The sequence below is a fragment of the Podarcis melisellensis genome (assembly GCF_964234715.1).
Source record: "Podarcis melisellensis genome assembly, chromosome: 7".
Classification (NCBI taxonomy): domain Eukaryota; kingdom Metazoa; phylum Chordata; class Lepidosauria; order Squamata; family Lacertidae; genus Podarcis; species Podarcis melisellensis.
In genome coordinates, this window is record NC_138539.1 from 46,445,516 (window position 1) to 46,471,664 (window position 26,149).

At 41.1% G+C, this 26,149-nt stretch overlaps 1 protein-coding gene across 2 annotated transcripts in view; it reads right to left on the reverse strand.

The window, feature by feature from the left end:
• Positions 1–26,149, reverse strand: part of MYOM1 (myomesin 1) — a 66,170-nt gene that overhangs the window by 18,841 nt on the left and 21,180 nt on the right. The window contains exons 7-23 of one of the 2 annotated variants that reach the window (XM_081917989.1): positions 21,160–21,248; positions 21,005–21,067; positions 20,128–20,292; positions 19,388–19,549; positions 16,006–16,147; positions 15,423–15,622; positions 14,493–14,549; positions 13,913–14,037; positions 11,884–12,067; positions 11,051–11,225; positions 9,231–9,352; positions 8,052–8,369; positions 5,545–5,741; positions 4,579–4,705; positions 3,283–3,467; positions 1,546–1,660; positions 213–369 (exon numbers count right to left, since the gene is read on the reverse strand). In XM_081917989.1, coding sequence (XP_081774115.1) covers positions 213–369; positions 1,546–1,660; positions 3,283–3,467; positions 4,579–4,705; positions 5,545–5,741; positions 8,052–8,369; positions 9,231–9,352; positions 11,051–11,225; positions 11,884–12,067; positions 13,913–14,037; positions 14,493–14,549; positions 15,423–15,622; positions 16,006–16,147; positions 19,388–19,549; positions 20,128–20,292; positions 21,005–21,067; positions 21,160–21,248 — 2,583 coding nt within the window. The remainder of the gene's footprint in view (positions 1–212; positions 370–1,545; positions 1,661–3,282; positions 3,468–4,578; positions 4,706–5,544; positions 5,742–8,051; positions 8,370–9,230; positions 9,353–11,050; positions 11,226–11,883; positions 12,068–13,912; positions 14,038–14,492; positions 14,550–15,422; positions 15,623–16,005; positions 16,148–19,387; positions 19,550–20,127; positions 20,293–21,004; positions 21,068–21,159; positions 21,249–26,149) is intronic. The other variant, XM_081917990.1, reaches the window with a different exon arrangement.

Genomic DNA, 26,149 nt, shown 5'->3' on the forward strand with positions numbered 1-26,149 from the left:
CTACGAAGAAGAAAAAAACCCATACAGGCACAATATGCCTATGAGTCACTGAATTATTTTCAATAACATGTATCATTTTGTACTACCAACAGTTTTAGACTGGTCAGACTGGAATCTCATTGCAATAATTTAATCTGCATGTGAAAAGAGCATAAAGAAAACAGGTAACATGATCCCATAGAAGGAGTCCTTGCATTTCTGAAACTTCTTACTTTCCACCTTTGGTGTCAATGGCTAACCGCGAATCATCATCAATTGGTTCATAATTCTTGGACCAGATGAATTTAGAGTCTGCAGTCATCTGATCACATTCAAAGTTCAGGGAAATTACTCCATTGTCATCTACTTCAACCACAACTTCTTTTGTTCCTAGAAGATCAAAAGAAAGCATTTTAAAAACTGTCATCTATTTTCTTCAGAAGCTGAGCATAAACAGAATATTGCCGTGGGGAGAAATTAACACTTTTATCATATCAGAGAAATAGAGTTCACCAGAAAAAGAGGACCCCCTAGCTACAACAGACCCAAAGGATACAGTCTGACTCCCAGGGGTGCCAACTTGAATAAAATATTGTGGGGGCCGAGGTAAGCCCCACCCCACATAATCGATCACAAGATGTAGTGCACACACACCATTTGAAAGGGAACGCCCATCAACTTTGTGGGGGCCTGGCTCCCTCAAATATTTTATTGTGTGAGCCAAAGCGCCCACGGCCCCTAGGAGTTGGCTCCTACGCTGGCTTTGGTTGTCAAGCTAAGATTCAAAAATGGAAGTGTGGAAACAGTTTTCCACTTGGGGAGGCAGGCTTCAGGCTTCCCAATGCCCACTGTGAAAACAAATGCTGGATGAGATGGGCCTTTGGCCTGATCCAGCATGGTTCTCCCTGACAAGGAATCTAGTCACTGACTAGGGCTCAAAATAAGATATATATAAAAACAGAATAGGAGCTAAGAGAGGTGGAAATAATTCAAGGATAGTAAGGATGTGGATAGTATATAAGTAAAGGGGAAAAGTCCTCACTGCCTTAGAATATCCCACCACGGTGTCATTTGATAAGCTGGTGAACAGTACTTCAACTGACGCTTCACCAGTTTTAGTTTGTGTACTTCATCTAACATTGTGCATTTTATATGCTGCCTAAAAAACTGAACAAATATTCAGTGGAACAATGATCCTAAATAATCTCTTGCTACCACCATAAAAACCTAGGAACGAGGACACTGGAGATTCAGGGTGGGGTTATGATTGTTTCTTCTCTTTCTAGAAGAGGAGAGTACATTTATGTCTACCCCTCGGTTTATTCCCACAATCTCCTCTAGTGTCTTCTTGCTTGTGGATTACATCAAATATGTGATGGGGTGGAGTGAAGTAGACTTGTCTAAGTCTTCTGTTATTTGAGAGGAGATGCAGGCGCTTAAAGAGGTAATGTAAGGTTCAGCTTCCTTTTCATAACTATAGTGCAGACTGTGTTTGTTTCTAATCATTCTTATATACACAGACATTTTCACTTTGCCCTCAGTGGAACCAATGAAACATGAACAAACCTGGTCGAGTTTCAGCTATTACAGGGTCAGTGGGATCTGAAGGCTTCCCAACTCCAGCTTGGTTTGCTGCTCGTACACGGAACACATAACTGGTGCCTTCTTTTAGGCCAGTGATCTATTGAAAACAAAATCCAGGAGAGCAGTGAGTGAATATTTTTAGGCTGTGCCTGCAGATTAAGCTGTGAAGACTGGTGTGCACCTGAACTTCAGTGTTGCTGTTCACGAGATTTGCTTCTCAAACCACTCAAGATGGAGCAGGGCACCATGAGCCACTGAAATGCTCCCATGTTATTAGAATTCTTAGTGGAGACTAAGTAGCAGACTAGAGTCATTGGATGCTTCTTATTCATAGCTCTAGAGAGGAACAGCTGCATGTAGAGATACAACCAGCTACCATGTCATCTCAGGTATTTTCCTTAGAGCTCAATGCCCCTGTAGGCACAGGCATACAGACTGTGCACCGCACTATTCACAAAGATTAAAACAGGTTTTAATTGTGGTACAAAAACCAACACCACAAATTTAATAAACTACTATGGAAATGTTTTCTAATAACTACACTAGCTTTTTACATGAGCCTTTAGTTTCTGACCCTTTCTCTTCCCAGTGTAGAAGCTGGTTCTCTTCTTATTTTGTTTCTTACTCTGAAGATATTTCCAACTCATAATGGACTGTATTCATTGGCTTGTCTTGAATTTGTTACTTCCTTGATTGTCTATCAGCATGTAGCTCCTCTCTTCTTTGTTCCCTAGATACCACTTCTTTAGGAGTGCTTATAACTTCAACTTGTTCCAGGTGGGTGGGATAACATTGTTTTTGATAACATTGCTTTATTTGTTTGGTTCTCATAGCTCACTTTTCGTGCCATCTTCTACATTGCTTCATGTGCTAGAACAGCCCCTTTCACACCATTATGGTAAGTCTCTTTTCCTTCTATAAGGTCTTAGAGCCCTAACCCTTCCACAACACCTTAGCTTCACCCTTAATGCCTGCCCCCCTACTCTTTATGAAAATCTTTCACCTCCCTTCTCTTTTTTCCTGGTGCATTGACTAGCTTGGACATCCATTGGGCAGGCTTCGCTCATTTGTGATGCAAGTAGTAATCTATCAACTCCCGGATAGTCACAGGTTCCCCATCCTCGATGCAGGAAATTATCCAGCCAAACCCAAGCATAGGTTTAAGTCCCTTTTGGAAGCCATTTCACAATATGTGTAATTCTCCCATTGAAACCAATGGGATTTAAAAGTGCTTAGCACTGGTTAGACTTTGCCCATCCTTAGAAAGGAATCAAGACTCTAAATGCAGATAATCCTATGTTTAGGACCAGTTCTGTGAAACTGTATATTCAAATGTTATAGAAATAGAAATCATAAATTTGTGGTAAAACAAGATGACATGGTGTGGTGTATATATAAAAAAAAGAGCCATCTTGTCATATAGTTTCCAGCACATGTCTGAACAGAATGCTCATGAGCTTGAGTGGCTCATTTGTCCAACAAATATATGCAACCACTGAACACGTCATCCTATTTGCTTAACACTCTACTTCTATTTCTGATGTAGTGAATCAGATTTCCTCCCAGTGCAACTGCAGTAGATTTTTATGGGTGTGACTGAAGGCAAAACAGTTCCTAAGCAATCTAAAACCACAAGGAATTGCCAGAAAAATGAAATGTGTAACAATTAGGGTTCAGTATCAGTCATCATACAATTATTTGTTCCCTAAACTGGCTTACCTTGAAGAATTTGTTTGCAACAGCTTTCTCGTTCACACTCCTCCAATGTTCCTCTGGTGCATCTGTTTTTTTCATGTCAACATAAAAACCAGTTACAGGACTTCGGCCAATGTAAATTGGTGGTTTCCACAATATAACCAAAGAATCTTTCCTAACTTCGCTGCATGACAAATCATGGGGTGGTCCTGAAAGATAAGCAAATGACAGAAGAATACAACTGAGGTCACAACAACAACCTTTAATCAAATTGTGACCTAACCTTAGCTCATATTAAAGAAGAAAATGATGTCACCGTGACTTTCATCTCTCTTTATCCATGCTACATCACCATGTAACAAGAGCATCCCATTTTGAATATTTGTACACTTGAATTTGCTTGGCAAATTTTGGAGAACCAAATAGGTGTTTATATTTAGAAGAGCCCTGTTTGTCATATTAAGGTCATATTAAAGGCTGTCTAGGCTCCTGGTTCAAAATCCAACAGTGGGTGCTCTTACTTTTGAGTAAGGAAAGAATTTTTTTTAAAGACAGATTAATGATATAGACCCAGCAGCAACAGAAGAGCTATTTCATTTACAGAGCTCACAAGGTTAGCTGAGATGGACCCAATCTAGGAAAAATGGCCAAGAAACTTGAGTTCAGGGTCAGTTACAAGAAGCTCAAGGCTGCAAGAGAGTGAGGTGTTCTAATAAGTTTTCCATGCCCACCAATTCAGCTTTGAAACTGAGGTGGGCATAGCCCTTGAGTGCCTGTTCCTACATCAGCAGCTAGCCTGCAAGCAGGTACATAATCTATCTGGAAACATTTAATCCCTTCTCCTAAGGTGGCACCTGGTCCTGGGAGAGAGCATCGGACCCAGCTGCAACCCCAAGCCCTCCCCAAATTCCAACGATCTCTCTTCCAGGGGAGGGAGCTGGAAGTCCTATTTCCGTAGTAGGGCCAGATAGGACTGGGAGAAGGAGAGGACTTGTTCTTGTCTTGCCCTTCCATTCGTTCTCATCTTCCTCCAGAGCCTGCCATCCTGTGGCTGAACCTGATGGAACCAGGGAAACCATGACAAAGGCCCTGAAGATAGTAGGAGCTATCTTCAAAATCTAACAGCTTTTTAGAAAGTGTTTAGCACCCACAGAAGCATTTTTTCCCTAACAGCAAGTAGCCTGTTAGGATCACACATAAATTGCTATCCCAGTTGGCATGCTGTGTATTTCCTTCTTATCTTGTGGAAAGTTCAGTTTGGCATGTCAGATTGAAGAAGGCTACTCCTACCAACTCTAAAGACCCCTTACTGCTTCTAACCTGGAACAGCAATGGTCCATTCTTCACATTTGAAGGACTTGCTAGCTGGAGAAGGAGGACCAAGGCCAGCTAGGTTAGCAGCAGCCACTTGAAACTGGTACGTCATATTTTCCTTCAAGTCATGGAGCTACATCATGGATAGGGGGGAGAAAAGTTAATATGGCATGCAACATTTTAGTGAACAATTCATTCATCTTTAATGTTGCAAATGATACTTCATATTGCCTTCTTATATAGATATATCTTTATACACACACACATATAGATAGATAGAGAGAGAGAGAGAGAGAGAGATCAGGCATAGGCAAACTCGGCCCTCCATATGTTTTGGGACTACAACTCCCATCATCCTTAGCTAACAGGGCCAGTGGTCAGGGATGATGGTAAGTGTAGCCCCAAAACATATGGAGGGCCAAATTTGCCTATGCCCGATAGAGATATATAGACACACACATATAGAGCCATTTTATATGCCTGATTTAGAAGTAGTTGTAACTTGCACCTTCAATCTGAATCAGGCTTAAGATCCTATAATGACACAAGTCAAGCAGCTTTCTGATGCTGTCAACCCAAGCATTGCTTTTTAATTTTTACCTACAAAAGTATAGACTACACAGACATAGAGAACATATCCAATACACTAATTATGTCTGATAACTGCAAACAAAACTACATTAAGAAAAGAAAATATAACAGAATGAGTGCAATTAAAATAGCATGCAGAGCAAAATAAATAAATCAGATTATAGGTTTGGATCTGAAAATAAATTAACCTAAGGAGTTCATGTAAGGTAAGGTTCTTGTCCCCTCTTTCTAGCAGCAACCACCTGCACCACCAAAAAGCCTCTCCAAAGTGTTTGGATGTGGGGCTCTTGGATAACATGGGAAGAATGGGCCTGGGGAGCAGGTAATGCCAAAAATCAGGCAGAGGCCTAGTGTCTAGCAGTAATAAAACCAATCTCTTACCCTGTATGCCCTCTCACTAACTGCCTTAATGTTAGCCTCTTTCCACTCTCCAGGTTTTCCACCAATCACTTCCCGGTAATTCACATAATAGCCAGTTATATCAGCTCCACCGACAGTTTTCGGCTGTTTCCATCCAAGGACCATTGAGTCATGAACACTTTCAAGCACCGTGATGTCATATGGTGGAGATGGAGGAGCTGTTTTAGAGGAAATAGTTTATAGTTATGACAGAAGTTATAGAAAAGTTATGATGGAAGTTAGTCAAATCAAACATTTGTTTGGATTCAGTTCTCTCCCAAACAAAATTCTAGCAGTCCACAGAAACACTTCCTGGATAATGAATACAGGCTTCCGAAATCCATGTTATGTAAGAGAAGAGACCTTTTGGAACTTGCTGTTTATAAAAAAATCTGACCTACGGTGTGACTTCAGCTCTTAAGAAATGATAAGTCTACTTCAAAACAATGAAAATGCAGAATGAAAACCGTGGTAGAATTGTGCTTTAAAAATATCTGGAGATGTCAGTGATCTATATTCTTTTGCTGAATTCCCTTACAGGTTTAAAAATAAAAAAATAAAACCAACCCTCTTCATGTTTGATGGTATAAGTGCTCATCTTGGCATACCTACCTTACGGAAAGTATATGCACATCGTAAGACAGCAGACCAACTGAAGGATAACTGAAAATATTTGGAGCAATGCTTTTATATATGGTAAGGAAAAAAATGAAGGAAATATCTTTCCAATCACAATATTCACACGTGATATTTTCTTCCTGTAACTGCAATGTCATGTTGAAATAGACCTTACCTGTCACTGGTCATTATTAATTATGGTCAGATTTCACCTCTTGGGTGTTGTTATGGTGGGAATTCCACCATTCAATTGATTAATCTTTTTTACAGACGTTTATCATATCCCAACTTGATTTAATTAGAAAAAGGAACTTACTAAATTTCCAAAGGAATCTTTGCAATCAACTGTGTGGATTTTCACAAGATTTATGGGACAAGTTTTCCTTAAAGCCCATTTGTAAAAGAGAAATAAGAACCAGTAACCAGATGGAGCAAGAATTTTTCAGCAGGTGCCTTGAGGTTATGTGAATTATCTGCTGCTGAGGTCCATCCCTCTGCTTACCTCTCTGGCCTTCATTAAACAAAGAGGTTTGTTACTTTCAATTGGATTTAGAGGTTGAATTGAGGTTGTTGTTTCGGCCTTTTGGCTGGATTTCGAATTGTAGTCCTGGAGTGGGGTGTGTGTGTGTGTGTGTTGGAAGCTGTAATAAATCTGATGGGATAAGATGGGGAAGTTTTCCAATAAATAAGATTTAATTATGGCTCACTGAATTTACTGTTACCATAACATGTTTGTAGAAACGGTCCGTTACCCAGGTTCAGGTTAAGTTTATCCATATTCGGGTATGTGTGAACTGATGCATTAGCAACCATGCCTCAAAGCAAAGGCTTAAATTAGATGATCACAGGCCTATCTCAAATCTATTATTTTATAATCTACAGTATTGCTGTATATAGTATTTTGCTGTTCTGTTTCATAGACTAGAGTAGCAGACAGATCTTCACTATCTCCCTGGAGAGTGTAGATCCGCATCTTGCACTTAATTGTAAGCCACCTTCTGCCCATGCAGGTTTAAATGGAATGTGAACATTCTGCTTTCAGGATGTGAAAAACAAGTATGGGGCCTGTCTGCTCTGCTGTCCTAGGTACTGCTTATACGCTTGGTTTCAGGTGGACATTGTTTTTCTCTATTTGGTCAGATCCTCAATGGGAAGAAACAATCTGATCCTACAAACTACTACTGCTCACCCCTCTCTGGTGGTTGCCAAGTCCCCTTTTTCCTTTTTTAAAATCTTATTTGTTTCTTTGTCTGTTCTTTCACTGGTTGCCTGCAATTTTGTCTGTGTTTCACTCATGGGTGGGTGTATCAATTTATTGCATTTGTGTGGGGTTCTAAACTTTTTTATTTTGTGAAATGGGTATTTTGCAGACTTTTAGATTGCCAAATGTGTCTCCAGGCCTCAAAAGATTGGCAAATTCCGATCTACTAGGTAACAAAAATGGTGATGATATACCAAACAATGATTGCGTGTCCAACTTGATCTTCCCTTTTTCACTTCCACTGTAATCATGATTTTGCAAAAACTAAATACAAAGTGCTAAGAAAGCATAAATGTCACCAAGCTGATATTGATGTGACATATGTATTTTTTTTACAATTAATTAGAATAAGCCTAAACAACACTAACCAATTAGCAAATGAATGCATCATGCAAGCTCATTGTTAGATGCAACATACATATGTGCCATAGCTCTAATTGCCAGTATACATAATGACCTTTGGTAGAGAGCAGAGCATTTATTAGATGGAGATGGTGGAAAATGTAGCATTGGCAAGGATGAGTTTTTGGAGCTTGGATGATCACAGATGATTAAGTGTCTGAAATGAAGGCGCTAAATGATGAAAGCACCGCATATGACCAACGCTCACCTATATCACCTTTCTTTTTCATTCTCTGCAGTGCTGAGCGGTCCTCAGGACGAGACTTACTTGCCTGCTTGGTAGCTGCTTTTTGTGGTGAAGGAGATGGAACTTTTTCACTCACTTTATTGTCTGTCGGACTCCTCTGCTTACCAGAGCTATCGGGCACTGTTTGCCTGTTAGGTTTAGCATTGCGTTTTAACAAAGCATCTGTGTCAAAGATAGGCTGGGAGGACTCATGCATGCCTTCCCAGTTGGCAGTGTGGTCTGTTAGTCCATCAGCTTTACCACTTAGTCCAGGACATACATCATGAAGCAATCCTCCCCCTAAAATTGCCAGAAAACAACAAAGACATTTGAAATTAGAGTCCATTCATTCCCAGTTCTCCATTATTCAAATGAATGAAGAAATGGACACAAAGCATGACAGAGACAGGACATTCAAAAGATACACTCACAGACAATACACTGTATGGTTTGATTTATATGAAATTGTCATCAGCATATAATACCATACACCTCAGCAGTTAATACTTGCATGCTGTTAAGATTCTTCTGAATGTTAGACTGAACAATTTCCATTATATTGAAAGTACTACATTAATGCTCAACTATTTGGAGGGATATATGATCTGTTAAAGAAACCTCAGAAGCATGTTACACAGATGATCTCTGAAGTTGCAAAGTTCTTCAATTAATAGTATTATTAATGAACGGATCATTCCAAATATTTCAACAGTAAAATACAATATAAATAAAAAGACTTTGGAACATGAAGACATAAAAATCATTGTATTATTGGAATCAAGCAATGAAGCAAATTAGGCATGGAAATTAACAAGCATACTTTTGCAAGCTAGGGCATGTTAGAGGTGAAATATATACCACTGCATGGAATCAGACTGCCAGGTCATTTGAGGGAATGATGTGAGGTGAACTTATTTTCTATACAGAGTTACAGGGAACACACCCAAGGAAGTCTGGGATGGTGAAGGTGAGAAGTCTACAAGTGCATGGTGACTGGATGATGACTGTGAAACGATGAAAGTGAAATACAAAATATTACGAATGCATAGTCAATGTGCACAAACAGTACTGCAAATAAATATTATTAGTTAATTGCACCCCTGTCTTTAATACTCGTAATGCTGTTTTCCACTTCTGGTATAGGAACAAGAGGTCACTTACCAATAGCTGCCTTGACTTCAATGGCTTCTGACTCCTGTGAATACTCACTGAGTCCTGCTGCATTAACAGCTCTGACACGGAAAGTGTAGTGATCCCCAGTAGTAAGTCCATGGCAAGTAAATCTAAAGTAAAACACCACTAATGCCATCAGATTTCAGATTTTGCAAACAATTGAGCCCTTCTATGATATGCTGCATTTGGACCTCACTCTTTAAAAGTTCCAAGAACCCAAGGTATGGACTACAAAGGATATCTCAGATGGGGCAGCACTGTATAGACTCTCCTCCTGCTAGAGAGGGGAGTGGTTGTGGTTGGGAGCCGGACTCCGCCTCAAGCAGGGGGCGTTAGCCCCATGACTCCCACTCACCTGGCTGCCGCCCATGCCCACGGGCAGGCACCCAACCAGGTGCCTGCGAGGAGGCGTGTTTAGCAGCCTAATTTGCTGCGGCACCAGCCTTCCGGCCTCACTTTTCGTCGTCCCGTCGCGAGTCACCCACCCTCCACTTCCTTAGAGCTCAGGGTCTCAGTTTTCTTTTGGCCTTGCTATGGACCTTAGGTTGGTCGCCCTGGTTGTCCGGGGGGCCTGGTAGGAATTTTTCCATTTGGCATTAGGCTTTTTGGTTTTTTTCGCCTACCTTGTAGCAATCGTCACAACTTTCGTGGTATTGGTGGGTAGGTTAGGCATTGGAATAATGTGTTGTGGTGTGTCAAAGGGCTAGGTGTGGCCATCGCATGCGCCTTCAATTTTGGGTATTCCGTTAAAGGAATCCGGCGGTCGTGTATTCTGTCCGATGCCTGCGTGGCGGGAGGCCATGGCACGACCCTCGGTGACATCAGGGGAGAGCTTATAGTTGGATTAGCATCAACAGGCTCCACCTACTGGTGAATAAACCTCCCCTGTTTTAGACTCACCCCTCTCTGAGGGGGTGGAGTCAGCTGACGTAATCCAATGCCTAAGCCAATACATTTTCACTTGCTGTAATCAATAAAGTTGTGGCCTTTTCTTGCCCATTAACCTTATATACGTGTCCTTGTGTTTTCATTCCACTACGCGGGGATCGGGTCCTCGAAGCACAATACTGCATTCTGGTGCAGTTTTCATAAGCAAGCATTTTGGCAGGACTATGTATTTAGAAACACAATTAAGGGAGGGCAGGAAAAACAATCCCAGCTTGTGTTTCAGATTACTTGCAATTATTCCTTGTACTTATTCCTTTATTTTTTGCTAACTCAATGCTTCTACCTACTGCAAGGGAAATATTCTAAACATGAAATGGGCCTAAGCATTATGTATACCAAGGACACAGATCCTGTTACTGTAAACTGTGTTTGGAAAACATTGCTATTGTTATTATGAGGTGCTTTTTTTAAGAAGCAGGGGAAATGCTCTTAAAATAGACTCCCTTTTGGCAATCCCATCTTCAATACAGCCTTACAGAGATTGTTGTCCCTGCATAAGTGAAATCACAAATGGTGCCCCTGTATATTCTTCTCTAAAAATAAAACATATTTCTCTGGATGAGATATTATAACAACTATTGGGCAAAATCCAAGAGTGTCCGTCCTTCAGCAGATGTCCTCTTTTGCAACAATAGCCTTATTATAATTATTCACTTTGTGCCAGCAAATAAGTGATTAGAATTGGAAATGCCAGTTGCTGCAGAAGCATATTATCACAAACCACAACGTTATTCCAAACACATTAATTTGAAATTGAGAAAAGGTATTCTTTAACTTTGAAGTATTTTTAAAAACCTGGCAAGCTGTCTTTTAGCACATAAAAAAGTTCAAGCTTCCCATCCAGCCACTAATCTACTTACCTTGTGCCTTTCACAGGATTATTGTTGCATGGCTCCCAGTGACCAGATCCGACTTTGCTTGCTTCTACGTAATATCCAATCAACTCTTTTGCATCTTTGGATTCTGTCCAAGTGACAACTACTGAGGTGTCTGTATTTCTGACAGGTACAAGATGGCTAGGAGGACTAGGAATATCTAGAGACAAAGTATAAAAGTACCAGAACAAGTTAATGGTCACCATTGCTGACATTAATACACCAGATACCGATGTTTCTGTTACTTGTGCTAAATGTAATGCTGAAATCTATTAAGTGGATAATAATTAGAGGAAAATGTGAGCAGATCACATCTTATGTGTACAGGTACCATGATTCTTATGTTTATTTTAATTGTGTGATAGCAGCTTTGCATGGGTGTGTGCAAGGGAATGAATGAATGAATGAATGAATGAATAGTGGAGGAAATCCACCCTCCATTTATTTATTCCCCCCAACCCCATACCCCAATCTGCAGGCTTATCTGTTGGCTTTGGAAAGGTGGTGCATGGGCTCTGGCAGAGTCCTAGAGCCCTCCTTCCACCTTCCTAAAGCTGGGGAAACACTTACTGGGCTTAGAGAAGGAGAAAGGAGGACTACAGGACCCTGCCAATGCCCTCCACCTTGACTGCGTTAGGAGAGATCCTGTGGTGAAACAGGATTGATCACAAAGTGTGGGTTGAACTTAAGGCAATGTGAAAAAATGGAAACACATATAAAAGCCAACACATTCCCATTCAAGGGAGAAAAAGAAACAAGTTCATAAAAATCCTGATGCATCTAAAGCTGATCCAAAGTGGTCTGCCCTGTACACTTACCAAGTTTGTCACGAACCACAGTGGCTTCAGTGGCTTCTGAGGGCTCACCAATTCCAGCTGAATTACAGCAACGGACACGGAACTGGTAGGACTTCCCTTCAGCTAAGTCAAAAAGTGCAAAGCGAGGGGACTTTACAGGTATCTCAGTGTTCACTCTCTGCCAGTTTTCGGTTCCTGCAACACACTGAAATGGGAAGTTCAGAATTGGACAAAATCAGTATCATACAAGAAACTTTGCAGCTGTCCAGCAGAAAGTTGCAAATTATTCACATTCTTACAGGGATTCATTGTGCTTCATCATTGAGTTGGAACACACTTTTCGTGGTGGGAGATTTGCAGCTAATGGAAAGCAGATTTGCCAGCTGCAGCAGAAATGATCAGATGCTACATGAATAATATTCTCATACCCAACTTTGGCTTAGAGACTAACTGTAACCTATTTTGAGGTAATAAAGCATGTGTATTTGGTGGATAATTATGATTGCATTTGAATGAACATGAGCAGTGGAATTACACCACAGTAATTTCCAAAGCCAACAGATAAGTAACTCATTAAGCATTAGAAAATATATCTCAGGGGGCGGGGTTTAAAAGTCAGTGAGGCATAATGGTTAGTGTTGCACTAGGACCTGGGAGACCAGGGTTTGAATCCCCACTCAGCCATGAAGCTCACAGAGTGATCTTGGGCCAGTCGCCATCTCTTAACTTAACCTACCTCACAGGGTTGTTGAGGATGAAACGGGGAGGAGGAGAGCTACGCAAACCACCTTAAAATCATTGGAAGATAAAAGGTGGCATATAAATGAAATAAATAAATAAATAAATAAATACTTGGAGATAATCCTGGTATGACTTCTGAGTTAGGCTCCCCATCTTTAGGAGAGGAGGTTTGGGGTGGGAATCACCATCAGCCCCAGAGGTCCTTACTAACTTGGAGACACCAGTGCAAGAGGAGCCCATTATGCCAGTGCTACTTCATTCTGTGGAGCTGGAGTTGCCATCCTCTGACAGCAAGGACTCCAGTGCAGAAGCCTTAGTGGAGCTATGGCCTCTCCAAAACTGTGTTGAAGCCGATGACTCTTAAAGCAGGCTAGGTCCCCTTAAATAAGGCTGCCGTACATCCAGATTTTCCTGGACATTACTGGGATTTCAAAAGTGGAATTGATGTCCACGGGGGGCGGGGGGGTTGTTCTGAAAGGCGGCGCTTTGTCCTGGATATTAGGCAAGTAAATAAAAAAATGTAAATGTAAAAAAACTCCTCAACGTTTGGTGTCTTGGTTTTTACTTTTTGAAATGTGGCAACCCTACTTTAAAAGTAGCTCTTCTCACTGAAGGCAGAGCTAGAGTCCCACAGTTCCTATTTAAGGCTTAGTCTAAGGCTGAATTGTGTTGGGACAACATTTGAGCTGTGTTCCTAAGAAGCCACTAGCCTGAGCTCCACAGAGAACAAAACCTAGACCCAGCCCTGCTGCGCCTTGCTGAGCTGTTGTCTTCAATGTGTCCCCACTGGAGCCAGAATCCTCATATCCAAGGCCATTGCTTGGAACAGAACATACCCATTCCCAACTATGCTACTAATCAGTTTGTGTGAGCACAGACGGCTGCTCTTATTTTTAGACAGGATTCTAGTTAAGACTGAATCTATTTCTATACTGCATTAAGAAAAGGAGTTCATGACAAAAGGACTTGACCTACTTGTGAGCTTCCCACAGGGATTTGGTTGGCTAACAGAATGTTAAACTAGACGAGCCTTTGGCCTGAACCAGCAGGTCTCTTCTCATGTTCTTATGAGGAAAAGAAATGGCAAACCCTTCTCAAAAATATGTTTCTGCTACCTATTCAATATTTTCCTTTCAGTTTGATTCTCCCCCCTCCCAGCCCCCAATCTTAACACTAGTTGGAGATTTTTATCTTTGATGTGGAGTGGGGGAAAAAAAAAAGGTACCAGCCTGCTGTTCTTTATCTGAGGATAAAATGTGGCTTGTGGGGAAATGAATGAGAAAACTATGCTCTGGCACTGTGGTTTTACCTTTTCAACGAAGTACATGACACCCTCATGGCCCCGCTCAAACGGAGGTTTCCAACCGAGCACAATATAGTTCTTTGTGGCTTCTGTAACATGAAGGTCTAAAGGTGGTCCAGGAACAATGCCCTCTGTATAAAAGAGTGATGAAAGAAAGGCCTTTATATATTTAATGCCATAAATTGAAACTACCACAGAGGAGCAGAGCAGGCAGTCTGCAAAATTATTGATGCAGCTCGTTTCTGTGAGATCAAGCAATTTGAGGCCAGAGATTTAGACACTTTATTTCTCTCAAGAATATAGATTTAAAATAATTTTTCAACCCAACACAATTTCCACAGATGTGCTTTGTTCATATAGGTGGGCCCAATTTGTTGCAAAATTCAATATTCCTCATTAATTTAAATTTAAGGGGATTTATCAGCTGCCTCACAAAACTAGTTTGTAGGAAAGTTTTCTTGAGGAAAGTCGTGGCAAAAAAAGAAAAGAAAAAAGATTGCAACCAGTTTAAAATCTGCAATCCAGACATGCACTAAAAGCTAAATAGAATTCAGATCATCCTCCTTTCAGAGGAACTTTTGCTCACCTGTAGGTTCCTCCTCAGTGACAATAATCTGTCCAGTCCAGGGGGCAGAGGGGTGACCTGAAACAAAGTCAGAGCTTAGGCAGACGTGGGTATATGTGGGAAAGCACTGCATCTTACTAACGCAATTGCTTTTTAAACAAGGGTTACTAACTATGACAGCACCATTTCATTAAGTAAGAGAATGTATTAATCATTTCTAGTTGCTGGCAGAGAGCCTGCCTCAAACACAGTGCACCAACATTCTGGCTACAATGGTTACTGAACTAAGTCAAAGCTTTGTAGCTGTAGATCTGGAAACAAACTAATTCAATATACGTTTGAACCAGGCTTAAATATATTCCTATAGAATGAAGAATTGATTCTCTCTACCGCAACATGACTGAAAAGAGAGCTTTAAAAGCCACACAACTATATATAGAAGGTATGCCATGGTATCTTGAAACACATGAGAACTGAAAGAGAATACTTGAACAACATCCCAGCCATGGCCAGCCAAAAATGTTGAAGTGGGTGCATTTTAGATTAGAGCTCTGGTGTGGGATGAACCCTTGGCAGCATAAAGAATTATTCAGATAAGGAAGGCAAGTCTATCTGAAGCAAGAACATTTAAAGGACTGGCTAAAAACATTATGCATGTTAGAACATAGGGCTGCCATTCAAAATGTGGTCTCTGTTGTGGTAAAATTATCTACCACAGCTTGTTTCTGGAGAGGGTGTTCCAGGGCTGGTCCTGATTCTGATAGATAAGTGGGGGTGCAAAAGAAATATTGGGAGAAATATGGAAGAGTTTGGTCTTGGCAAATCCTAATTTGCATGGTGCAGAGTTTGCTTTACTCTTGCTCCCTCTAGTGGAAGGACACTTTGGTCACAACCTCCACAAATTCAAAATTTTCAACCTCTCGATGGGATGAGTATTAGGGAGACTCTTACTTCTAAGTCTGGCCCTATCGGCAGGATCCAGGGCTGCTACAGGCTCTGAAATCCGGGATGGAATGCTCACGCCAGCATTATTCACAGCTCGGACTCGGAATATGTAGGAGCGCCCTTCTATTAAACCTGTGACTGGGAAGCGAGCAAATTTCACTGGTGTCTCATTGCACTGGGACCAGTGGGTAGTGCCAACTTCACATCTGAAAAGCAAAAACAAAACTGTTTTTAATGTCAAAGAGAAATTACAAAGCTATTTCAGAATCTCCCCAAATACTTGCTCGTGTAATGCTGGCTTGAATATATATATATATATATATATATTCCATACAGCAAATAGATGGAGGGAAAAGATATGGAAAGGGGCTATGGTTAGATATGGAGTAATTCATTTGCACTGTTTACTAACATGACTCAGCAACATTTGCTAACCCACATTCTTGACCATATTAACTTGCCTTCATCAGAAAAGGAGACATAAAATAGCAAATTAATAATGCAGAAGGGGCACTGGTATCTTCCAAAAGCAAGAGATCTTTATGGTCCCAGAGATCAGAAGTAATTTCATTCTGGCACAAATACTGACTTATCAATGAAGTATCCCAAGATGGGACTTCCTCCATCAACTGCGGGTTGTTTCCAGGAGATGATGACATAATCCTTGTTAGCATCCAAACACTTCACATCCAGAGGAGAACCAGGGGCTCCTGGTATGTCGGCATCAGCATCTATATAGATGAAGGCATGCATTTTAAAAGTAACAATTGAAAGCTATTGTTCAAAGGTACAATGTGTCTCTGCTTGCATCGGAAGTGGAAGTTTTGGAGCACAGTTCCAAATCTTCACTTTAGGTCTGTGATGGAGGTTAGGCTGATTTAGGCGATGGGGATTCACCTAACAAGTCTTGTCAGTGAAATCCCTGTGCAACATCCTCGACTTGCACAATGGGGATTTCCCCCCTTTCCTCTCCTCATAGCCCCGAAATTAACTGGGCAGGTGAGAGAACCCCCAGAACAACATGCAAGGAAAGGGGGTATAATTCCATCTTGCAAGCTGAAATGCTTGTGCTTATGAAATGTTTGACATAGTGTGACACTGAATTTCTCCCACAATGACCCAGTGACTGACTTGACATTTGGACCTGGTTCCATGGTTCTAGCCTGGTATACCTCACTGGCTTTCACATGTTCCTTTTAATTATTTTAAATTGTTTTTAGAACTTCATTCTCATTTGCAGCATAATACACATATTATGAAACTCTACACAGTGGAGGACTTTGAGCTCTTAAATTTCTGCGGCACCCTATGTGATGCTAAAATCCAGTGCCTTCCCACCTCTCTCCCTCGATTCTACAGCCTTGTTGTGGAGCCCCCTGCAGCAAAGCTGAACCGGTTGCAGTACCTTAAAACCACCTATGCTCTGTGTCGTTTTAAAGGTAAAGGGACCCCTGACCATTAGGTCCAGTCGTGGCTGACTTTGGGGGGGCGACTTTGGGATTGCGACGCTCATCTCACTCTATAGGCCGAGGGTTGCTGGCATACAGCTTCCAGGTCATGTGGCCAGCATGACTAAGTTGCTTCTGACGAACCAGAGCAGCACACGGAAACGCCGTTTACCTTCCCGCCAGAGCGGTACCTATTTATCTACTTGCACTTTGATGTGCTCACCCCGTCGTGGGGATTTGAACCGCCGACCTTCTGATCGGCAAGTTCTAGGCTCTGTGGTTTAATGCACAGTGCCACCCGTGTCCCTGTCTTTTACAAACTTGTAAAAGGGAAGAATTCCACTACCTTTTCAAGAATGATGTATGAAGAGAATTCAGTTATTTCAATACACCTGCCCCCGCAACTACTCTTGACATTCCTCTATTTCCAGTAAAAATGGATTTGTAAACAACCCCACATCCTACACTTACCTGGGAGCAAGTCCCACTGGAAGCCTATAGGGCTTAATTCTAAGAAGATGTACATAGCACGGGACTCCAAATCAATTTTGATTGATGGGGAAACTCAAAAGTGCCCACTGGAAGTCCAGGGTGCTCTAGGATCACATTGCTTATTAATGTGAAAGGAAAACACTTTAAAGATCTAGCAGAGTCCTTACATGAAATGAATAGCCGCTTGCTAGTATAAATATTTTAGCTGATTCAGGAGCTCCACTTTTTTTTGTGAACTCCCCAATGACCACAGCCCCTGGAGATTTCCTATAATTTGTTACCAAGTACAGTTTGCTCGTGTTCTGTAAGAGGGCTGTTAGCCACATTTCCCTAGGTTCTGCTGAACAGGGCAAACTGGCGCCATTCTGGGCTTGGCCATAGAGCCAAGAATGTGAAGAGCCTCCAGGGTCCACATTGCTCTCTTCAGCTGCCTTCAGCAGCTGAGACTGATATAGAGTCACTGCATGAACCAGTGAAATGTGATCACACAAACACTTGTTCATGAGGCATTCATTCAAGCACTCGTTAAAGGGACACTCCCTCCAGGAGAAACTGTATTCATCGTGCAAAAGTTTAACACAAACCAAATCAAATGAAGTAAAACAAATTAAAAGGTAGCACGCAGTGAATGTTCACTCAGAAGTAAGCCCCACTTCTTAAATCCTTTAAACAGGCCTTGATCCCAAGTCCGTGTGCATAGGAATACGGCCACAATTTAAAATGTTGATTTAAAACAAATTCTGCAGTTTGCCTGTGTAATAAATAATTCCACATAGACTCTGGTGTACTCAATCCCATCATGGGTACTGCCTGTCAAGCAACACAGCCATATGTTTGTCTCAGAGTGACAATAATGCAGTGGTGCAAGGGGAAATCTGTGGGTGGAAGAGCTGCTATCCTTTCCCCTCTTACTACTTTGCCCTAAGCTGTTCACTGTTTTACCACTTTAAGCCAGTACAGCCATCCCTCATTACAGGGATACAGTGGCGGGAGGGCTGTACCCCTTAAATGCACATGAGATTTTCCATGATGAAGCCCAAGACTCTGGGCTAATCTAGAAGATTTTTATTGATATTTCTATTTTTAGTAAAAAGTAGCCGCAGCCTCAAAGGTACCTGTATGTTTTCATCCGCCAAGCAAACAAAACGTTTGGGAGGAAAACAATAAATCAATAAAAATGAAACAGGGGAAGGTTTAACATCCCCCACTCCTCTCTGTTTCAGTACTCTTTCTCTGCTCAAAATTGGAGGGCTCCCCCTGAGCAGTTTTAACAGAAAGCAATGGGAGTTCCAATCATGGATCTCCTGTGGCTCATGCAGTTTGGCCCTAGAATTGTAACATTGAAGTGTCTTCCACTAAACTCTCACACTAGCCCCCCTGTGCTCTCACCTAAAACTACTGCTGCAGTTCAGGAATCAAGCAGATACTGCAAGGATCTTAAAAGAACAATTCCATAGCCCCCTTTTCTTTTTCCTGGCAAATATACTCTGTTCCCCTTACCTGTCCAATTACAATTTCTCTTTTTTCCCTTTCTGGCAAGGCAAACTGAATAGGGAGCTAAATTTTGCTTTAAATTCTTCCAGCTGAGTCAAGAGCTGAATTGAATTTCTAGAATGCTTGTCCTTTGCACCTTTATTTATAAACAAAGGAAAGTGAACTCATGTACCAAATGCCAGCTTTTGACCTCTGTGCTGCAACTTCCCTCCATTCCACTGCTCAAATACCTTTTTATTTTAAAACCTGAGATGTTTTCTCCCCACAAAAATAAAACAAAGTTCTGTTCCAAGAGCTAATGAGAGAGCAAGCTCATGTGGTGAGCAATATAACTCTTCTGAGACAGCACTGAGAGCTTCTAACACTTTCTGTTTTATTTAACTTTTTACATGGACTCCTAGAACTTACAACATAATTCTGATTTATGCTGAGGATTCTTAATTACATGAAGGTATTCTGTGTATGCATGTCATTAAATGCTCTCTATCACTACTACCACCAGCACCATGAACACAATTTGGCATCACTAAAACTTACCTCGAACAAAAACATAAGCACTGTACTGATCATAATAGTCCCCCATCACCACACGGAGGGTGTAAAGGCCTTCATCCTCTTTGTTGGCATGAGTCAGGGTCAACGTAGCTCTTTCTCCACTCCAATGCGTCTGGACCCATTTGGACGGAGAAATTAGGACTCCTACAAGTTGAAAAAGATGCAACAACAGAATCTATTGGGTTGTAGCGCTCATCTCACTTCAGGCCGAGGGAGCTGGCGTTTCCCCACAGACAGCTTTCTGGGTTATGTGGACAGCATGACTAAATTGCTTCTGGCACAATGGAACACTGTGATGGAAGCCAGAGTGCACGGAAATGCCATTTACCTTCCCACCACAGTGGTACTTATTTATCTACTTGCACAGGTGTGCTTTTGAACTGCTAGGTTGGCAGAGGCTGGGACAGAGTAACGGGAGCTCACTCTGTCATGCGGATTCAAACTGCCGACTTTCTGATCGGCAAGCCCAAGAGGCTCAGTGGTTTAGACCACAGTGCCACCTGTGTCCCCAAACTGATGGTAGTGTTGTGGAGTCAGTGTCGGCGGCACCATCTGTGATGTAATGAGTACTCCAAGTGTAGGATTCCACTATATCTCTTTTTTAGTTCCTTTCATGGGATGCTTCCCATCCTTTCCCTACAAAGCAGGGCCTCAGAAACCTCCTGTGCAAGCATAGCCTAAGTGAAATAACAAACAAGTTTCATCTTGCCATGCATACTTACCATTCCTATACCACTGGATTTCCGGCTGGAACCGTTTAATATCAGGGTGAATGATAACTGAGCAGCCCAGACTCATTGTTTCACCTTCTCTTCCAAAGGAAACCTCAAATTTATCTATAAAGTGGATCTCAAACTTGGAGGCATAGCCATGTGGAGTAACACCAACTGTGAGGAGAAGAAGAAATGTCCTTATTCTCCAGGATTGTAGTACAAAGCATAAAGTGCAGCCTCTAATCAACACTGCCAGAACAACCATACCTAAACTTTGTGAATACTTCTTTGATTCCATTGAACAAGCACGACTGAACTGCCCAAAGACAGCATCAAAACAAGGCAACCTGTAACACAACTATGTCCTCTTTCGGCAAAAGAGAGCAGCAGATCTCCGAATGGTTTGAAGCCAGCATTAAGGACATGAAACCTGTTGCTTCTGTAACGCGTGAGGCTCTTGTGAACTACAAGCATGCGCCCTGCTGCACTGAGAAAGACAAGGAACGATGCCCACCGGATTGCCAGACAATGTGCCAATGACTACTGGCTGAAGCTGTGTCAGAGCATTCAACTCAAAACTCACAACATGTACAAAGGCACGAAGACAGCCTTTGGACCAACAGTCAGGAAAACTGTGCTGCTTAAAACCTTGTCTGGAGAGATCGTCACAGACTGCAGCAATCAGATGAAGCAATGGGCAACATACTATCAATAACACAACAATTGACAGCAGCAAGACACTGCCTGTCTTGGAAGAGCTGGGTGTCCTTGACAAGCTGAAGAATGCCATCAACTCTCAGACATGTGGTAAAGCCACAAAAGAATTCAAATACTTAAAAAGCCTCTATTTCTTACAGTACATAGCAATGATTAGTTAACAACTTACAGCTCAAGGGTAGGGTGACAGTTCCTGCATGGAAACAACTCTCATCAAACTCTCCCTTGTATCCTAGAAAAGAGAAGCGCAAAAATTCTAGCTACTAGAGAGAATTGAAAAAAGATGCAATGCAAATCCAAATAATTCATTTTTGGCAAACCTACTCTTCACCACCAAGGAAGCATAGGCTGAAAGCTCTCCTTTTACATTCATGGCAGAAGCACGATACTGTGCAGTGTCTTCAAAATCACATCTGAAAAGAATGGAAGGATTAGCAATAATGTCGCTGTCAACAGAAGAGTTACATTTTTATATTTATTGGTTTTTTAAAATAAGCAATATCCTCCAGCATTGCTAGTCAAAATGTTGCTCAGTGTTGAGAAAGGTGTCCTCTATCTAAAAGGAATGATCCTTGAACTAGAATCTGTTAATGTAGCAGAAAAAGGTTACTACTAGTTCTCATGACTTCAAAGTAATTGTCTAATTCAATTCTGAATGATAAATAATGAGTAGGCTTTAACTGGATAGAAATGTTACTAATCCTGAATTAGCATATGTGCCTTTTCTACCGGTAGTTACCTGCTTAATGCTCACCAGCAAACAATATGTTCACATTCACTTTATATCTCCCATTTCCCCCCCTTCTAACATTTCAACCACATTCTTACCCCTAGATGCATGCAAGCAAGCACTCTTCTCATTCACCCATGCTGGCTTTGCAAGTATCAATTCTATCCCTACCACTAGAAGAGAATTTCACTTTATTGACTGAATTCAACTTTTGTGCATCCCATATATATAAAATTTCTATTTAGTAGAGGGTCAGGCATCAGCCAAAATGTTTCAGAATTGTGGGAGGGTAGCAGGAATGTAACAGGAATACAGCAAAGTATGGTAGTTAAGAGAGCTGGTAAAAGGGGAGAGTGCTGGAACGTTATTGAAGGGTTTCAACAGAAAGAGAAATGAGAAAAGCAGCTGTTAAAGGGTTTTGTATTTTAGTTATTTCAGCCTTACCTCGGGTTCTTAATACTTGCTCTCAGGAACAAATTTCTCCACTAAAGCAGTTTCTTGTGGACCTGTTTTTTCTTCATGGAACAATTTAGTCCAGTTTATGGGGCAGAGTTGTCTTTTGCCAATGAAGAAATAGGACAGTGTGCGCTGCATCGCACCAGAAAAAACATTTCCATGGGGTCTTATGCCCTAGTCACTCAAACCCCACTCTTAATCCTGAACAATGTTTTAATTGTATTAGGAACTGAAATCTCATGAGCTTTATCTGGGGGGAGGCCTGCATCTTATCAGATTCTCCAGGGACATTAGATGAGAAAGTAAGAAATTCATGGAAGGTGCGCTGCTACTATTCCTTACAGCAGACACAATGTGAAGTGAAGTTTGGAGATGAGAGTGGATCTTTAAGTCAGACTAGTGTTTTTCTCCCAAGAGGAGGGCATGGAAAAGAGCAAAGGTAAAAATCACAGCAGCAGCTTGGATCCCAAGTTGTCATCTATGTGTGCAGGGAAAATACTTCCACATGTGAATGGAAGGAGGGTGTTATCAACCAATTTGCATCACCCAGATGCGGCCCCTGTGTCAAATTGCACAACGTTTTGAAAGGGGCTCCTGACACTCATGAGTAGTTTCTTGTTATTTTGAAGGTGTGGGAGCCTGCAGAGCAAAAGAGGGAAGCAAGGCTCCTGGGCACAGGTGGGATGCTGCAGGTGGTACTTCGGAGCCAAGTGAGAGCTTGCAGAGATGCTCAAATAATAATGGTGAAGGGGCTGTACTGGTGAATTTCTTTTCGTATCCACAAGCTTAGCTTTAAAACAAGCACAATAAATGGGCACGTACTTGATGAACTCTTACAGCAGAGCCATAACTTTTTCTGGGATGTAGACTCTTCAGAGTTTAAAAAAAGTTATGTGGATAATTTCAACATTAGGTCATGTGCACAGGACCAAGGTGACAGAATAAACTTGCCAGGGATAAAATATGTATTGGGAGAAGCTCTGCGGCTTCAATGATAAAAGTACTAAAGTGACCCTCACCATGTAAATAAAGCCATGTCTGGCAGAAGGAGAATCTTGGTCTGAAAGGCATATTTAGCCTCACTGCTAAAGTCCTTAAAGTACTAAGTTCTAGTTAGTCAGGCTAATTATTACTTTCTAATGCCACATTCAGAGTAGGATTAGGATCCACCATCCTAAGAGATAAGATAAGAAAGAACCAGCAATTTCAAATAATTGCTAATAATTATGCTACAGAAATCGTTGGATATTTTAATCTTCTTCAAAAGAAGGGGAATTTGAATGTTAAATGCTGAAACATTTATCCAGCAAAGCTCATAACCTTTAAATGTGGTTCAGGCTGTAAAACAATACCAACAAGGGAGATCATTTCTCCTTGGGAACGCAGGAATTCATGAATTACCATGGGTCAATCAGAATCTGGTACAGATTCAGGATGTACCAACATTGTGCTGTACTAACATTTTGATATGCCAGTACAGGTTTACTCTAGAGAAGGAGAAAGAAATAGAGAAGGATGTGCAAGAGAGAGACATTATGTTAGATTCCATGTCCAAATTCCAGATTGCTTACACTAAGAATAGATGGTTAAAATATTCTGGACAATTCCTTTAGCTCCAAACTGTAGCAATTCGATCTTAAGGTGTGTCCAACAATTTGTGCAAGAAATCATTATTTGGGCATATGATCAGGCACAACACTGACCCTTCAGTTGGGAGGACAGCACTGGCACAAGGATTCCCTTTGCTCATAACTGCCACAAACTTTAATTTTTTTTAAGGATTATTTGGCAGGCATTGTGGGATAATGTAACCCAGCTGCTTTCACCTCCTCAGTTCTGTGAAGAAAAGGGGGATGACTCAGAAGTCAACTACTTTACCACACAATTTATTGAAAACAGGAAGAAATAAGTCATTAGAAATCCAAATCACACTTTACGTCAACCAAATGAAATAAAATAGGAGTAGCTTACATTCATTTATTCTTACTAATAAAATCTGGCTCATAAAAAAAAAAACTCATTCAGTTGTGTGAGGCAAGTCTAATCGTTAGGGCTGTATCCAATAAAGCTGTCAAATTCACATAGGTAGTTCCACAACAGAAAGCCTCTGTTTCCTCACCATGTGTGCTCCCCAAATCTGTTTTGGATTTCCCCTCAAACCTCCACAGCAGATTTGGGGAGGGTACAGGGGGAAAGAAGAAAAAAGTTCTGTTGCACAAGTGGAAGTCCTTGTTGGATACAAGTCCAAGTTCCCATCATCAAATTAAGGTATAGATTCTTTTATCTGTTTTTAATCTTCTTGCCTTCATCAGGTGTGCATGGATGTTAGTGCTAGGAGAAAGGGAGAAAACCCTTTCTCTATCTATGGATAATTTTATGAATACCTATCATGTCACCTCTTGCTCACATTTCCTCTAAACTAAAAACGTCCCAAATGCTGCAACATTTCCTCATAGGGGAATCACTCCATATCCTTCACCACTTTTGTTGCCTTTTTCTGAACCCTTTTCAACTCTACAATGTCCTTTTTGAGATGAGGTGACCAAAACTGTATACAATATTCCAAGAAATAAATGTGCAACCTGCACATAGGTTGCAGTCCTCTCTATGGACTAGCATTCCAATATTTCTTTGTCTCTTCTTCCTAGCCTTCACCAACTTTTATCTTACAAGGATGTCAACACATTCCCTGATAACTTGAATGGAATGATCAGGTAACTTGTCAGTGTTTGTCCGGCTTGCAAAATGTTATGCCACATATCAGTCTGTTGGTTTGGAAATCTCTCCCTCCTAATTTAGGTTTAGCACACAATATGAAACAGCATCTCAAAAATGAAGAATGATGGTGTGCCAGTATTTTTATGCCTAAACCATGCCGCCTTCTGTAAAAACTACATAGCATGTTCAAAACCTGAAGTAGTCTGCATCTAGGTGAACAGTTTTAGGATCATAACATGCAGATGACCAAATAAGGGCAAATCCACACCATACATTTAATATACATTCAAAGCACACGATCCTGGAAACTATAGTTTGTTAAGGGTGCTGGGTATTGTAGTTCTTTGAGGGTGAAGCTACAGTTCCCAGAAATCTTTGGGGGAAATCATGTTGTAGCATTGAATATGCTACAAATGAATGGTGTGGATCTATCTAATGAGGAGGAGCTAAGCCTACCCAGATGCTTCAAAAGTTTAGGTAATGTTAACCTGTTTTATTATTTTAACTTTCGTACATTTTAAAGTATGGTTGTGATTTTTAAATTTTTTATTGCTTCATCTTTTGTAAACCACTTTGATATTATTTACTGTCAAGCGGTGTACACGTTTTATGAAATATAAATAATATTCACACAGAAATCTGCAGCAGACAATATGGGACAAGTGGGATAACTGTATGAATAACACTATGCTGAAGAAACCCCCAAAAAATTGTCATGCTATTCTGTGTTTCACTCTCCCAGTCTCATTGAAGGTACTTGTTGGTTGGTTCAAATGTAACACCAAATCATAATTTTGCACTATTAGAATAAGCCTGGAAAGAGCCTTAGGCTTCTGCACTTCTTCACCAAGTTGTTTTAAATTACTTCTTGTGTTTATATTCTTTTTTCGACAAACCATAATTTGCCATTACGTTGAGCCTGTACCATGAAACCAAATTGCAAACCAGAATTGCAAACCCTGGGCTCATCCACACTTCCACTTGGCCTAAAAAGCAAGGGTCCAAGCAGTTTTCTGTTTGCCCTGCCATTTTCCAGGGAAACCCACGTGCTAGCACTGAATCGGAGCAAATGTCAATCCATGGAAGATGCAATTGACGTTTGCTCTGATTCAGCAGGAAAGGTTGGCATTTCTGGGGGGAAGTAGTGGGACAAACAGAAGTCTGGATGAACTCCTTGGCTTTCAATCACCCCTGGTTTGCAATTCTGATTTGCCAGGCAAGCATAAAACATAGTTTTCCAGTTCATATGCAATGACGAGCTATGGTTCTCTAAAAACCAGGAACTAATTATTTGGACTACATAAAGTTGTGGAAAGAAAAGGAAGCATGCAAGGCTGAGGCTCTTCCTAGACTCAGTCTTGCAGTGCGAACTTATGGATTAGCACTACATGTGAACCAAGTTACTGTTTA